Source organism: Phalacrocorax aristotelis, chromosome 6, assembly GCF_949628215.1.
Source record: "Phalacrocorax aristotelis chromosome 6, bGulAri2.1, whole genome shotgun sequence".
Taxonomy (NCBI): Eukaryota; Metazoa; Chordata; class Aves; order Suliformes; family Phalacrocoracidae; genus Phalacrocorax; species Phalacrocorax aristotelis.
Genome location: NC_134281.1, coordinates 14,896,098 through 14,911,443, shown reverse-complemented (window position 1 = coordinate 14,911,443; position 15,346 = coordinate 14,896,098). Strand labels below are relative to the sequence as shown.

At 36.0% G+C, this 15,346-nt stretch overlaps 1 protein-coding gene across 12 annotated transcripts in view; it reads right to left on the bottom strand.

Annotated features, from left to right (window-relative positions):
* Positions 1-15,346, bottom strand: part of DNAH12 (dynein axonemal heavy chain 12) — a 77,553-nt gene that overhangs the window by 9,605 nt on the left and 52,602 nt on the right. For 10 of the 12 annotated variants that reach the window (XR_012661043.1, XR_012661044.1, XR_012661047.1 and 7 more), the window contains 14 exons: positions 14,823-14,954; positions 14,292-14,381; positions 12,579-12,719; positions 12,202-12,443; positions 11,713-11,860; positions 10,697-10,842; positions 7,314-7,528; positions 6,262-6,454; positions 5,199-5,391; positions 4,029-4,201; positions 3,380-3,520; positions 2,287-2,445; positions 1,140-1,284; positions 164-314 (listed from right to left, as the gene is read on the bottom strand). Coding sequence is in view for 5 of the 12 variants with exons in the window: in XM_075096135.1 (XP_074952236.1) it covers positions 164-314; positions 1,140-1,284; positions 2,287-2,445; positions 3,380-3,520; positions 4,029-4,201; positions 5,199-5,391; positions 6,262-6,454; positions 7,314-7,528; positions 10,697-10,842; positions 11,713-11,860; positions 12,202-12,443; positions 12,579-12,719; positions 14,292-14,381; positions 14,823-14,954 (2,269 nt within the window). In the remaining 7 variants the exon portion in view is untranslated. The remainder of the gene's footprint in view (positions 1-163; positions 315-1,139; positions 1,285-2,286; positions 2,446-3,379; positions 3,521-4,028; positions 4,202-5,198; positions 5,392-6,261; positions 6,455-7,313; positions 7,529-10,696; positions 10,843-11,712; positions 11,861-12,201; positions 12,444-12,578; positions 12,720-14,291; positions 14,382-14,822; positions 14,955-15,346) is intronic. The other 2 variants (XR_012661049.1, XM_075096138.1) reach the window with 2 other exon arrangements.

The window sequence follows — 15,346 nt, the reverse complement described above, 5'->3', positions numbered from 1 at the left end:
ACCATTCCCATTTTTAGGGAGCACAGAATTTTACCAGTGTGGCATTATGCACTCAAATCTACTTGCACCAAGTGCAAATCCTCATTGTGTATTGAAGAGGAAATTCAGGTCCCTAATCTGAAAAGCTGTACTACGCTTTTGTTTTCTCTTTCCATATACTTACTAGACATGGGATCTGCTCCTGGAGACAGCACAAATATTAAAGGGATTGTAGAATTTGAATCTAAGTAACTTTTTGTTAGATCAAAAGGTGGTGGCTCTACAAATTTCTTCCCCAGTTTCTCAGTTACAAATGCTGTTATAGCTGGACCAATCTGGTAAAAAAGTAAATAAAAACCATTCACATAAATTCAACATAACTGTGTATTTGACAGCATCTTTTAGGTACCATGTATTAGTTAAATTCCTGAGCCGACAGACACCTCTCTTCTTTGCAGGGAGTTGAAACTAGTCTTGCGGAATGCTTGAGAAGCAAAGTTTTCACCTCTTGTTGACACCCCCCCCTTTTTTTTCCTTACAAGTGGAATAATTATGCTTTTAGAAAATAAAAAATAACATACCTCATACCAACAATATTAAATTACATTAAAGCTTTAATTCAGGCTTTACCTGATGTGGAGAACCAGCACATTCCCCTTTAGTAAATATTAATCTAATTATTTTTAATTAATTCTAAGGAGCCATTGCAATATGTACTTTAAATCCTAACATTTATTGTTCCTAATACAATTTGCTAGGTGCACCAAAGGCAGAATGTGTTAACAGTTTGCCTTGGCTGTTCAAATAAATACATTTGATCTCTCTTTGCCTTCGAACCCTTTGTAAAAGAGCTCATGGTACTGCTGTGTATTTTTCAGGCCAACACACCCTGCTCTCGAGTATGTAACAGACTCAACATGGACAAGCACTTGAAGAAAACTAGAACAATGAGTATACTCTGAAAGATGCATTAAAGCATGTCAGACAAAAGATCTTAGCTGATACATGTGGTGTTTGTATTGCTCAACTGAAAAATAAGAATATAATTTATTTTCTTAATAAAGTATGATGAAAAATAAATTAGTTATTTTAACAAGCAGTGCAAATGATGCTACAAGACATGGAACAGTCTACAAACACTTGATAATAGATCATTTTACCTTGTCTGGTCTTAAGCACCGAAGAATTATAATCTTTTGTAATTCATTTAACCTATAATTCAATTGTTCTGGTAATGGAAAGCTTTGTGGCTCTTTGCTGTCATAGATTTTTTTCCATTCATCTATATTTTCAGAGATGTGACTCCTGGAGAAAAAAAAGCACTTACAATTACTGTAAATACCTGGAGTCTTTTCTGATGTTTATCAAAATTACATACAAGCCACTCAACATCCACATTGGCAAATAATTCTACAGTTGAGCTTCTCCACACTGAAAAGTGAAAAATCTTTTCCCACCATGCTCTTGCAGACATGTGAGACTCCACCTGAAAGGTTCTGAGCTGACAATTAGTTCTGCTTATTCTTCCAGCCAGCACTGCTTGGACCTTCATAGATCTGGCTGAATTTTCTGCCTCTCATATTTCAGGAAAACTTCACTCTTTAACTGAAGAGGATTACCAGGAAATCCAACCAGGGGAAAAAAAAAGTCCTTCATGCAACATGCAGAATGCATCCTCTGCAATGGGACAACTCTCAGACTATTTAAAGGCTGGATCATCATCCACGTTACTACTAAGACACCTAAGGAGGAGAAATACAGAACAGCCCCAGACAATTTCTTTTAACAGAGCAGTGTTTCTGCAGTCAGACACAAATCCTCCAAATATTTGGGTTCTGTCAGCTATTTATATGCAAGACTTGTATAGCCATGCTGGCTTCAGAATTTAGGGTTAAATTCTATTTAACTCCAGGGCGAAATTTTCCTGATTTCAAGAGATGAGATTTTACCAGAAAAATTCCTCCTCCAGCACCACTGCAGTGGAATTTTCGACATATACTTCCTTTGGCCTCCACTGACCCTCTTGAAACACTGTTCCTCTATGATGGAGACATTCCAAAAGAAAAGTTTCTTTAGGGAATGCCTTAAATAATTTAGGAAAATAGTTTAAGTAAATAATATTATAATTAGAGATCTGTTTGACTTATTTAAGTGAAGCAAACATAATCTTGTAGAAAGGGGCTGGTTTCACCATGTTGGCATTCTGGCACTGGTTTGAAAAACGTATAGGGAACATTTCTTTCACCGTGTTACACATGTTTTGGCCCAAAACAATTAAGGCTAGTTCACATCAACATTTTAGTATACCTCAGTCCTTTCAAAGCTGGGATTTCACTTGCACGACATAATTCATCCCAACTCTTCTCTGGTAGCCAAGAAGGATCTGGATTCTTGTACTTATTCCTGAGACCTACACCCCCAGTTAGTAAGAACATAAACTCTTGATGTTTTATTTCATTTTTAGCCCTATATTAAAAAAAAAGGATATTATTCAGTTATTGAGATAAAATTTTACATAATATAGAGTTGTTTAAAATTAATTACACTTCACTGTCATTTAGTAATACTTCTATTGCAGTAACAGCTGAGATCAGATCTCAGTATTCTATATAGTTAAAAAACTGTATAGTAAAAATGACTGATTAAGACTATAGTAAGGGTTTCAAGAAGTAAATGGTTTATATCGACTTATTTGTTTTTAAAAAGTGTAATTATTCCTGATTTTTAAAGGCTTCAAAGAAAATAATGGGTTCTGGAAATACAGTAGCCTTACAAATGGGCCCAGCAAGAATGCTCCATATACAGATGTGTATACATCATAGCTAAGTAAGTATACACATTATGGTGACTGTGCAATTTTGAACTTATCTTTCCTTTCACAATGTATTCACACATAATTACAAAAACCCACAGCAAGACAAAACTAAAAAGCCGGTGGAAGAGAGAAGACTGAGATCTCATGATGTAAGCAAAAGGATAAAAAAGAAAAGATAAATTAAAAACAAAGACAAAAGCCTAGAAGTTGTTGGGATGGCACATTACTGTCTTAGATTCCTTTCTAAAATGTTTCCTTAAATAATAGCAATTGTTCTTGACATAAGGATGCTATGTAGCATGGTCCTTTAAAGGGAGTCAAAGATATATCATTGACAAAACCATTGGTTTAAATGAGCATAGGAACATTCTTTTCATAATGTGTCCAGCCACAGTGATACATGCATTCACATACTCTTACACTTGTAAATATTATCAGTATTAGAAAGCCTAAAACATCCATGACCTTACTCCAAAGGCTTTATTATCTGTATGTACAAGAACATACTATCTCATCAATACCTTTTTCCATTATAAGAAAATAAATCGTTTCTGTTACTAAGAGACTTCACAAAAATGAGCTTACATGAGAAGATTACAACATAGCAAAAAGGAGAAGAGCAGCTTGTCCTTTTCAAACAGTGAACGACACACATTGCAATACAAATTGTATGTGAAGTGGTCATTCAGATATCGAAGTCGCTTCTCCAAAATTTTGGATTTGTTACTAAAAAGAAAAGAAGTGAGAAACTCAGACTTCACATTTAATAACTTAGGCAATCAGTTAAGATAGCTAAATTTATTTAAGCTTGCAGTGAAATTATATTAGACACTCATGCTCCACAAGGGACTTAGATGTCCATTTCCTCATAATTTCAATTACACTCCATGTTTTACAGCTCTTCTAAAAGTCCCGAGTAAAATAGTGAACTGAAATCAATTTGTCACAGTTAGGGGGTGGCACTCAGTGTTCATAATGGAGCCTAGTTCAGAACCTGACTTCACCCTTTCTATAAGTCACATTCTTAAAAATACTTAAATAAAGCACATGGTAACAGCTCATGATTTGCTCAAACAGTAACTAAAAAGAGCATTTACTTCATTAACAAATCATATTTTGTTTCAAAAGCCTGCATTTAATGAGGGATAAGTGGTAAATGGTTTCAAAATGGAGAGATCCATTCATAAGATGAGACTGAAAACACCTTATTTTACACCAGAAAGACTGTATTTACCTATCATGAATAGAGTTGATGAAGAGGTTGACAAACCAACTAAGGGAGTACTGGTACATGGGATCAATGTTTGCCAAGTCTGCAATACTAAAGAAGAGCACCGATGAATGCTTTGCAATAGGTCGATAGCATTCTCGAGATTCGGCTATTTTAAGTTCCGTTTTCTCTGCAATCTAAATATCAATAGTAGTGAATAAAGAAAAGCTTTCAATATTCTTTGTACAAAAATATTTCTACTTAGTAACATCATTAAAATAGTTCTATACAGCACTTTATAACACCAGAGTTAGACAACTTTTATGTTCTAGAAGGCACAATCACAGTAGGTAATGAGTACACTAGGTAAAATGTGTACTTGCCCCTAACATAGTACTGCCTGATCTACTTACCTATGCTACAGGATACAACAGTCAAAACAAAGGACAAAGGAGGCACAACAGTTTTGCTGAATTATTTAGCATCAAAAGTATCAATCTACCTCTGCAATATTCAAAAATATGACTGATTTCAGACTGGTTATGTATTTAAGCTCTATTTATTCTCCTGTAAATCAGCTTTATACAAAACAATACTTTGAATATAAAAAGGTTTTTGAGAATTTGACCATCAGACAAATTCGGAGATTATATTTGATAGTCATTAACAAATAGCAGTAAGCCTAATCAGCTTAAAGAAAACACTAATATTTTATTTCTGTTAAGTCTACAGTAATTAAAAAAAAAGTTTAAAAACCCCTTTATTCTCTTACCAATGTTATTTAGCTCTCACTGACTTCAGTTGGTCTTTTATGCACAAAGTATAACAAAAGAACCTGTGCTTCTGTAACTATATTAGTCACCCATATTCTTAATGTCACCCTGAATATTTCTGTTGTTTAAAAAAATTAATTCCTTCCTTTATCTTAACATGTCACCTTAACTTCAGAATTTATTACTTTTCACTCAGTCTTTATAGATAGATACACATTCTTTAAAACATTTTAAATTAAAGGCTGACTAAACTATCAGTGAAGATTATAGAATGGATCCAATTTTACTTCTCTTCACATTTCACGCGTACAGAATTTCCTCCTTATGCTTTGCAACTAATTCACAGTCCATCTGCCAGCTGCAAATTTTAACATCTAATTTCTATGCATTGTTAAGGAAAGCACACATACACATTCCTTACCTGCTGTTTTTTTGTGATCTCATTAGCCATTATTTTAGCAGAATCCAGGACCTGGATAGCAGTCTTGTCCTCCAGAATATTTCCTTCAGATGAATGTAAGGTTTCTAAAATTTTCTTCTCAATTTCTTTTAGATGCTTTTTATTGGCTGCAGACTGAAGGATGAGAGCATTTCTTTCCTCTTCTAACTCTGGTCTAATGAAGAAAAATACTCTATGTTTGTTGTATACAAAACCAGTCAATGCTCACCTTCACTGACTGTAAAGGAAGGCCATGAAGATGACTCCCTCTTCCTACAATAAATATTTGTCAACATTCTCTTAAGTCTAAGTAGTTGTTACTGTTCAGCATGTATTTATAATTCTGAGTATGGATTTCTTTGCATAACTTTAGTCCAGTATTTGGAAATAACAGACTAAACTTTAACATCTTAGCATTTTGCAAATGTCAGCGCAACCTAGTTTCCTTTTTTATATCCCTGCTGCCTGAAAAAAACACCATGTAATATGCGGAATAAGTTTACTGCTGGAAACACTTTCTTAGCAGAGTTTAGCCCAACTGAATAGACATTTCCATACAACCCAGATATTGCTTGTCTGTATCTCTGTGAGGGTTCAGATAAGACCCATAATCAGTTTCAGAGGTACTGTGCATTTATTTAATATGAAATTAAAACTAAATCATCATAATTCTGCATCCTTGTCTGGCAGCTCAGCCGCATTGCAAAAAACACAATAATGATATAAACTTCAAATAATATTTACATAGTTTTCTAACTTTCAAGGAATATTTCAGGACAAAATTGCCATGAAAACACAATGATTTTACATCTGCTATTTTAATTATCTTGTGAACACTTACCCACAGTAAACACGACAATCTGTCTCCCTGACAAACTTTTTAGTTATGAAAACTAGAAAACCAACTTTTTTCTTTTAAAGCCATTACTGAGCAACATTTAGACCATGTAACATTCACTTTGCTTTACAATAAATTAATCTCTTGTTTCCTTGGAATTGTGCCATAAAAATATTTAATGGCTATTTGCCATAAAGAGTGACTTACCTCTCTTTTGCTACAACAATACCTAGCAATTGGTCTTCAAGTCCCTCTGGTGTTATCATAAAATTGAGTAAAGAAACTTTTGTAGCAAGTTCAGGCATATAATGTGGATTTCTCAGTTTTGTGGTAATAAAAAACTTGAAATCACTGGAATACTCAATAACGGTCTCACCAAGCCTGATACACTCCATGCCTCCTAAAGTTAAGAAAACCATTACCTACTTCAGTTAGTTACAGAAAAATGTTATTTTTGTGATTAATTAGAAGCAGATTTCTTTTCAGTTACACATTTCCTGAAAAGTAAAAATACATAAATAAATAACTCTGCTACACTTCAGTGAGGCCACATTTTACTCTTAGCAGATGAAACTGAGTCAATCCAATTACTACTGTACTTTCAATGTGCATATTCAATCCTGGAGACGGTTACAGAGTGCCATGGAATTATTCTTAAATATTCTTAAATATGATATTCTCACAGACTACTCTTTCCTTGAATTACCTACCTGAAATAGGAAACTTTTTTTTCTAATCAACGTGAAAACCAACATAAGAAGTAAGGAAAAAGTATGTGTTTACCTGCATTTTTCTCTTTTTTTTTTTCCAGGAGGAAAAGAAAGAAAAGTTGAAAATTAAATTCATAGCTACTTAGCAAGTTCCAGAGAAACACAGGAAAATTGTGCCTTAAGCAAAATGCCTTGACAGCTTTTCTAGATTTGTGCAAAATTTTGTAAATATTACTATTAGACTAAGAGATATGAAAATGAAAAAGCAAAATTTCATTTACAATCTTCCCTTTGCGGAGTCAAGTGTCTTTATTTAGTCTCCTATAGTGACACGGTGAAGGTTTTCACATAAAACCACTATCAAGTGATATATGACTGACATTTTTTAGAAAAATAAAATAAAACTTCAGGCTGTTGTGAAATTACCTTCCTCTTACCACAGGCAGCAGTAAACCAGACAGTAGTAAGAAAAACATCAGACAGTACCATAGACTATAAGATTAACATCAATGTAATGTACTTCAGGGTTCAAAATTAATTTTGCTCTACCTTGTTTAAAAGTCTGTTTAAGTAGCAGAGGTTCAAGTGATGGGTCTAGTTCTTCTCCAACATTTTCTAGCAGAAGTGGAGTTCCAAACTGAATGCAGTTCTCCACAGTTCTCATGTAATCTGTGTCACTGAGCTTGATAACATTCAGGTGGTTTTCCTTCTCAAAATTCTTCACCCATTTATTTGCTTGACCTTGAGGATCAATCATTAATGGCCTAGAACATACAAGACAGTTTTCTCAGTGCTTGCAGTTTTTAAAAATTTCGAATTATTTAAACTATTTCATAATGTTTCTGTGTCAGACTGTCACGGTAAAAGTGATACAATTTTGATTCTGTTATTTAAAGAGATCAATGACAAACAGATGCATAGGTGTTTTATCATAATTTAAAAAGTAAAACCAAAAAATAGTTTTAAGAGTTGCAAAAAAATGTTCATAACATTTTTCATAAATACACCAGAAAGCAGAATTCTTGTAAAATCTTGTTCTGCCTCTCCCCTGGAATTCTCATTATTTAGAATTTATTTATTTTTACAAATTTTGAGTAATATATTTTTTCACTTAAAAAAATAAAAATCATCAATCAGATGCAATTTAAATCTGGGATGTTGATATATCAGCTAGTATAAGACAGGACACGTAAGCTGGGCACAGAAAGGTGACAATATTTTAATTTGCTTCAACAGATTTGTCCCCCTTTGCACTTGCTGATTTCATCTATATGTATGTATTTTAATGTCAGGCATGAATGATATCAAACACTTCCTCTAACTGCACCGTCAGAGAACTAAGCAACATTCTAAAAATTGAATTACACACTGTAATCTGAATGTGATCTGAATCTATCACAAAGACTAATTCTCAAGAGAACACATCACAAGATTACCACTGAAAAGTTTTATAATCTTTTATTTCTACTGGGTGCAGATTATTTGCAGACAGTTATCACAAGTTTTCATATAATGTAATAGGTATCTTCCTTGAAATAACATTTCCGTTGGAATAATTAAAAAAAAAAAGTTGTTAGCGACCATGATATGATTGAGTTCTCAATTCTTCGTGAAGTAAGAAGGGGAGTCAGCAGAACCACTACCATGGACTTCTGGAGGGCAATGCCTGTTCAGGGCACTGGTTGGGAGAGTCCCTTGGGAGGATGTCCTGAAGGGCAAAGGAGTCCAGGAAGGCTGGGCTTTCTTCAGGAAGGACTGGCAGGGAAGATGATTAGCCTGGCTGAACAGGGAGCTTCTCCTGACACTCAGGAAAAAAAGGAGTGTCTACCATTTTTGGAAGAAGGGGCAGGTAACACAAGAGTACAGGGATCTTGTTAGGTCTTGCAGAGAGAAAATAAGGCAAGCAAAAGCCCGGCTAGAACTCAGCCTGGCCACTGCTAAGGAATAACAAAAAATGTTTTTACAAATAAATTAACAACAGAAAGAGAACCAAGGGAAACTTCCATCCTCTATTGGACACGGAGGGGAACATTGCTACTGAGGATGAGGAAAAGGCTGAGGTACTAAATGCCTTCTTTGCCTCATCCTTTAACCATCAGAGCAGTTATCCCCAGGGTATTCAGCCCCCTGAGCTGGAAGGCAGGGATGGGGAGAGGAATAAAGCCCCCACAATCCAGGAGGAAGCAGTTTACTACCTGCTGCTCCACCTGGACTCTCACAAGTCTACAGGGCCAGATGGGATCCACCCAAGAGTACTGGTGTAGCTGGCAGAGTAGCTTACCCAAGCCACCCTCCACCATTTATCAGCAATCCTGGTTAACAGGGGAGGTCCCAGGTGACTGGAGGCTTGGGTAAAACACCAGCTGGAAGTGCCGAGACCAGAGAGTTGTAGTGAACGGAGCTAAATCCGATTGGTTGCTGGTCACGAGTGGGGTTCCCCAGGGCTCAGTGTTGGGGCCAGTCTTGTTTAATATCTTTATCAATGACCTGGACGAGGGGATTGAATGCACCCTCAGGAATTTTGCAGGTGACACCAAGTTGGGTGGGAGTGTTGATCTGCTTGACGGTATGAAGGCTCTGCAGAGGGACCTGGACAGGCTGGATTGATGGGCTGAGGCCAACTGTATGAGGTTTAACAAGGCCAAGTGCCAGGTCCTGCACTTGGGTCACAACAACCCCATGCAACTCTACAGGCTTGGGGAGGAGTGGCTGGAAAGCTGCGCAGCAGAGAAGGACCTGGGGGTGTTGACTGACAGCTGGCTGACCATGAGCTGGCAGTGTGCCCAAGTGGCCGAGAAGGCCAACAGCATCCTGGCTTGTATCAGGAATAGTGTGGTCAGCAGGAACAGGGAAGCGATCGTACGCCTGTACTCGGCACTGGTGAAGTCGCACCTGGAGTACTGTGTTCAGTTTTGGGCCTCTCAGTGCAAGGAGGACTTGGAGGTGCTGGAGCACGTCCAGAGAGGGGCAACGAAGCTGGTGAAGGGTCTGGAGAGCAAGTCTTATGAGGAGAGGTTGAGGGAACTGGGGTTGTTTAGTCTGGAGAAGAGGAGGCTGAGGGGAGACCTTATTGCTCTCTACAACTACCTGAAAGGAGGTTGTAGTGAGGTGGGGGTCAGTCTCTTCTCCCCAGTAACAAGCGATAGGATGAGAAGAAACAGCCTTAAGCTGAGCCAGGGGAAGTTTAGGTCGGATATTAGAAAAAATTTCTTCACTGAAAGAGTGGCTAGGCATTGGAACAGGCTGCCCAGGGAGGTGGTAGAGTCTCCATCCCTGGAGGTATTTGAAAGACGTGTAGATGTGGCACTTCAGGGCATGGTTTAGGAAGCATGGTAGCATTGGGTAAACGACTGGACTTGATGATCCTAGAGGTCTTTTCCAACATTAATGATTCTATGGTTAAAGGTTGTAAAGGAATCCTTTATACAGAGTTTCACACACAGTAAGTATCTATAAAACAAAAATGTCATCTGATAGCCTTAAAACTGTAAGAACCTGAAGTGGACTGTGGTATCTGGACCCTGCTACTTGCATAACCTAAATCCTATCATTAAACACAAAGAATGAGGATTTCTGTGCAGTTCTGAAACTGATTCTTACAAATGCTTTATTAGCCAGTAATAGGAAAACAAGGTAAAAAAATATTTTAAAAATCAAACAAAAACCCAAACCAAACAAACTAAAAACCCAAACAACCCAACTTTATCCAAGAGCACTGCATTTCCTGAAAGGAAAGCTTTCAAGTAACTACATACACTAATCTCTCAAGTGTTATACCTCTAAAATTTCACAGGAGCTGGATATAGATTCCACTCATGCTTTCAATTACATTGTCTCTACAGAAGATACATTGTCTCTATATAGTTAGTTGGCTTTTTTGTTAAAAGTGAAAACTTGATTGGATTTGAAAATTAAACCTTTTTGTTACCTACCAACGTCTTGAATTGTCAACAATGACCCCATTGTCTACAGAAAATATATCAGTTGGCAAACCAGCAATATTCCAGGCTCTTATTTTTATTGGGTCACCAAGAGTCTTACTCAAAGAGAAATTCTCAGAACAAGGGATATTTTTCTCCTGGGAAAAAAAAAAGAAAAACAAAAAAAAAGAAAACCCCATTTATCCTTATTACATGTTTCTTTACATCTTTTATTAAATGTCACTTCAATCCAAAGTGAAAATGTGCATTTCTTTTTAAGGGTTTTAAACAGGTCAAGTAGATTTAAGAATTGTGGGAAAAATAAAATTATAGTTTCTATAACTATATTTCCCCACTGAATATTTATTCTCTCTCCAAACTTTGTAGGATTTGTCAAGTTTTTTGTACATTCTAAATGTGGGGGGTGCTGTTACAGAAAGTTATGACAATGCATTACCTTAAGGAACTCACACACAGTTAGAAATCATCTAATGACTACATCTTCCATTAACTCAATACAGCAATCCAATGCTGATTTGTTACTGTTTAATGTCACAGTCACAATCAGTGACTTCAGATCACTTGATTTATGAATTATGGCATTAGTATAAGCATGTTGGAACTGTCCCTTTGCAAACAGCCTAATCAACCATTTAATTAACATATGCATATGTCACAGCGTAAGTTATGTATAATGTAAAAAAATTTCTATAATAACTGCATTTTCAAGCTAATTCTTTCATTTAAAGGGAAAATAGAGAAAATCCTGAGATTTTATTTAAGTAATAATCAAGACTTACAAAGTCAATGATGTGCTCTCGTTTCTGATATGCTACTTTAAGTCTAGAGTAAATTCACTGATTTAATTAAATTCAAGTTTACAGAATACTGGATCAGCAGAATTTATCCCATTGATCTTAGTGAGTTTTACTAGGCTAATATTAATAGACAAAAAGGGATTTTTGAAGCCTTCTGCAGTGGTCTGAAAAAAAGCAAACACTTATTTAAATCTAAGATAACCTTCTAACCTTGCACAGCTTGCTCCAATCTTTGGTACATTCTAGGCGAAATGCAGTAGTAAAAGCTCCCAGATATGCTATCACACCAGCTGATATCAGAACATCTCCTGTCAAGTTATCGTATGTGTCTTGAAGATCATTTGCAGCATTATTCCACCTATGACAAGCAGAATATATAGAAAAAAAAATGGTGCTGCAACCTCCACATTAATGGTGTTGAAGACAAAAATCAACCTTTTTTGGTGATGTTTATCTTAATTTCAGGTGGAGAATAAGGACACTGTGTTTGTGTATTTTATTCTCATTTTTTAAAACCTCTGCAATTTTTCCTATGTTGCTACCCACATTCTTACATTACAATTACGAATCTTTCAAGGGCCCAGACTGTTACACTCTTCAGCAGTACAGCCCTCAGACAGAGATACACCTCAGAGAACTGCAATTCAAATTCTGTTTCTAAAATGGCTGTTATAGCTGACATTTGAACTTTAACCTGACCTTGATTTCTCTCCACCGAGGCCTCCAATCAACTTCTCTGCTCGTTCTAGTTTTTTAGCACACAGATCAACCTGGAATTCTAAACGAGCCTTTTCTTCGGTTTTCTCAGTGAAGGTTTGTTCCAAAGCAGCCAAATGATTTTCAACTGCTGCAAGTTCTTCTCTCTTCTGATTCAAGAGCGTCAGTGTCTCTGCTAAGGACTGCTGTGCCTCTTTTAAACGATCTTTCTTGGGTGCAACCACCTATTCAATTACAAAAAATACACGAACGCTTGAAGCACATTTTTGTAACTTTATTATTTAATACTATGCTTAGAGTGAATATACCAAGCAAAGGAAAGATTTCATAGCACTGAGGGACTAGGATTAAAAACGCACCTTTGCAACCCTGTCATAAACCTCCATTGCCATAATCCATTTACATAAACCCTCTGCTGCCGAGGAAGCTTTAGCCACCTTTTGTGGATCAAACTCAGGATTAGTCAAATATTCAGCCCGAATCTTCTGCATGACAGTTGCCTGGATAACAAAAGCATTATAGCCCATCAAAGTCTTGTGGCTGGCACTTTAAAATTATACTGATTGACTGCTATTTCTCTACACAATGAAATAGGAAAGAACTACTTAGTATTAATTGTGGTAGAAACCACTACGCATTTGTTTCTTTTTATTTTCCTATCAGGCTTTGTAGTATTTTCCTGTTTGCATCCTAATCCTATCCTTATCCTTTATAATCATGCATTTGGTATGTTTTCCATGCAGCAGCTACCTAAGTGCTGAGAGCATTACAGTCACATAGAAGCCTTGCTTTATGCTGTGCCTTGTGCAAAACATGCTAATTTCATTATTTGCTATCTTTTCTCAGACACAACTGTAGGGGATCATTATAAAAACATATTTCTACTAATGTAAGATGAAGTCTAAATGAATTACATTACTTGTGCCTACTTTTGGGGACCAGTATTACAAAGGCAAAGCATATTCATTTTCCACTGAATTGGGAAAACACCAAGAATCACATTTTCAGAGAGTAAGATCTCTGGGGGAGGTGGTAATATGTTAAATTACAGTTATATAGCTGTATATTTCCGCATTTATTATGTATCTTCTAGTATACTTAAAATATTACCCTTATTTTGATTGAATGAATGAGGACAAAAACACCATTAGAAACAGCTATTAAGAACAACAACAATGTGGGCAGTTATTTAAAAATAGAAAAAAAGTTTATAATGCCAGAGTACTTGATTTAGAAAAACTAGTAAAAAGGCATAGAAAGGTTGGACAGATATCCATGTTCCCTGGTTCCACAAAACCAAAAAAAGCCAAACAAACAATCCACCAACCAAATCCCAAACCAGAATACATTACATGAGGCTAAAAGGACCCAGGTTCAGAAGAAACAGGAGATAGCTCTTCATACCACTTAAAGCCTTGTAAATGCCTTGTAAAAAGATCTTGTAGATATAAAAAATTTACATGGGCTTAAGAAGACTAGAACAATTACAGAAGAGAGATGCACTGAAAGCTACTAAACACAGAGAAAACACAGCCACATCTAGCTTTGGAAGTCCTTAATTTAAAGTGCTGGAGGCTGGAAAAATATCATATATACTATTTCTACTCCTTCCAAGGCACCTGCTTATGGCCATTTTTGGACACAGGATAATGGACAGGACAGACTTCTCACTCTGATAGGGTTTTTTTGTGTTCTTTTTACCTTCTAATGAGATATCACCTATAAATTGCAACGTTAGAAACATTTGTGCGCAGAATGACATTTCATTCAAATAGAAGACAGGCTGTATAGAAGCCTTAGACATTCCCAAAGGGAATTCTAAAACTTTCTGAAATGGAACTTAGAAGGTTCAGCCTGAGGAATTTTGACTCACTTGCCGTGAGTCATCCTTGACCATACTCATCCTATGGAGATACCCCATCACATTGTAAAGATCCTTGGTCATAACAAAAGTTGACTAACTCGGGACAAGTGGGGCCTCTGATATAGTATTTTCTAATTTTTATTTTTTTTTCCCTGCAAGAAAGTGTCCACATGGTAAAAATCTCTGAAAAATTAGACAGAAATCTTACTGGAATATTGTCCTTGTCATACTCTTTCAAATCCTTTAAGAAATTCATGTCACCAAGCAGTTTCTTGCTTGGAGCCCAGTAATCCAAAATCTACAAAACAAGGTAGGAAATGTATTTTCAAGCTTTAAAACACACACACAAACAAAAAATGACAAATCTTTTTTAATTTAAACTCATGCATATTTAATACTGATGACCTCATATCTCCTTGAGACATCAATAAAGGAGAAAGTCTATCAGGTCAAACATTTCCCCCAAACCATACCTAAAGCCAAAAACTGAACAGTGTCTCAGGGAAGTTACATATTATCTATTATCTATAGACAAGTCAAGCAAATTAAATGTGTTCTCTTTGCACATTACAAAACTTAGAAAATTTGGAATTCTGGAAGCATTCAGTAAAATAATGGATGAAAGCTGTAATTACTTGCCTACTTTAGTGGACCTTGAGTGATCTTGTTTACCAAACAAGTGCTCTGCATTGAGAACATGAATTAAACTTTTATTTGAAACTATTTTCTGCCATTTTACCTTGCCTCCAGACCCTGAATGATCTGCAATTTTTTCAGGTTTTATGTCTTTCATGACACAGACAGCAGCCATGACAAGTTTGACACCAGACGGAGGATTTTTCATTGATTTGATGATTGATATATCAGAAGGCTAAAATAAAAAAAATCACATTTTATAAAATTATGACAGATGTCCTGCCTTTCTCACCACTAAGATAAATGAACTAACAGAAAAAAAAAGGGGAATTACACCACCATTACCAATAAACGTAATTATAGAGTACTTTTAGAAGGGATGATACAGTGTTAGCAGGACTATTCACAGTATCCATCCATGTATCCTATGCAGGGGAAATAAAAATGAAATGAAGTAACTGTAAACTAAGTTACTAAGTAACTGTAAACTAATGATTAATTAAGCGGATGTTCTAAAAAGTCCAGGTCAGAATAATTTTTGATCCACTTTCATAAGTGTCATCTAAGATTTCCCATATACTTCATAACTCCTACTGTACTGAATTCCTGCAGGACTTTCGCAACAAC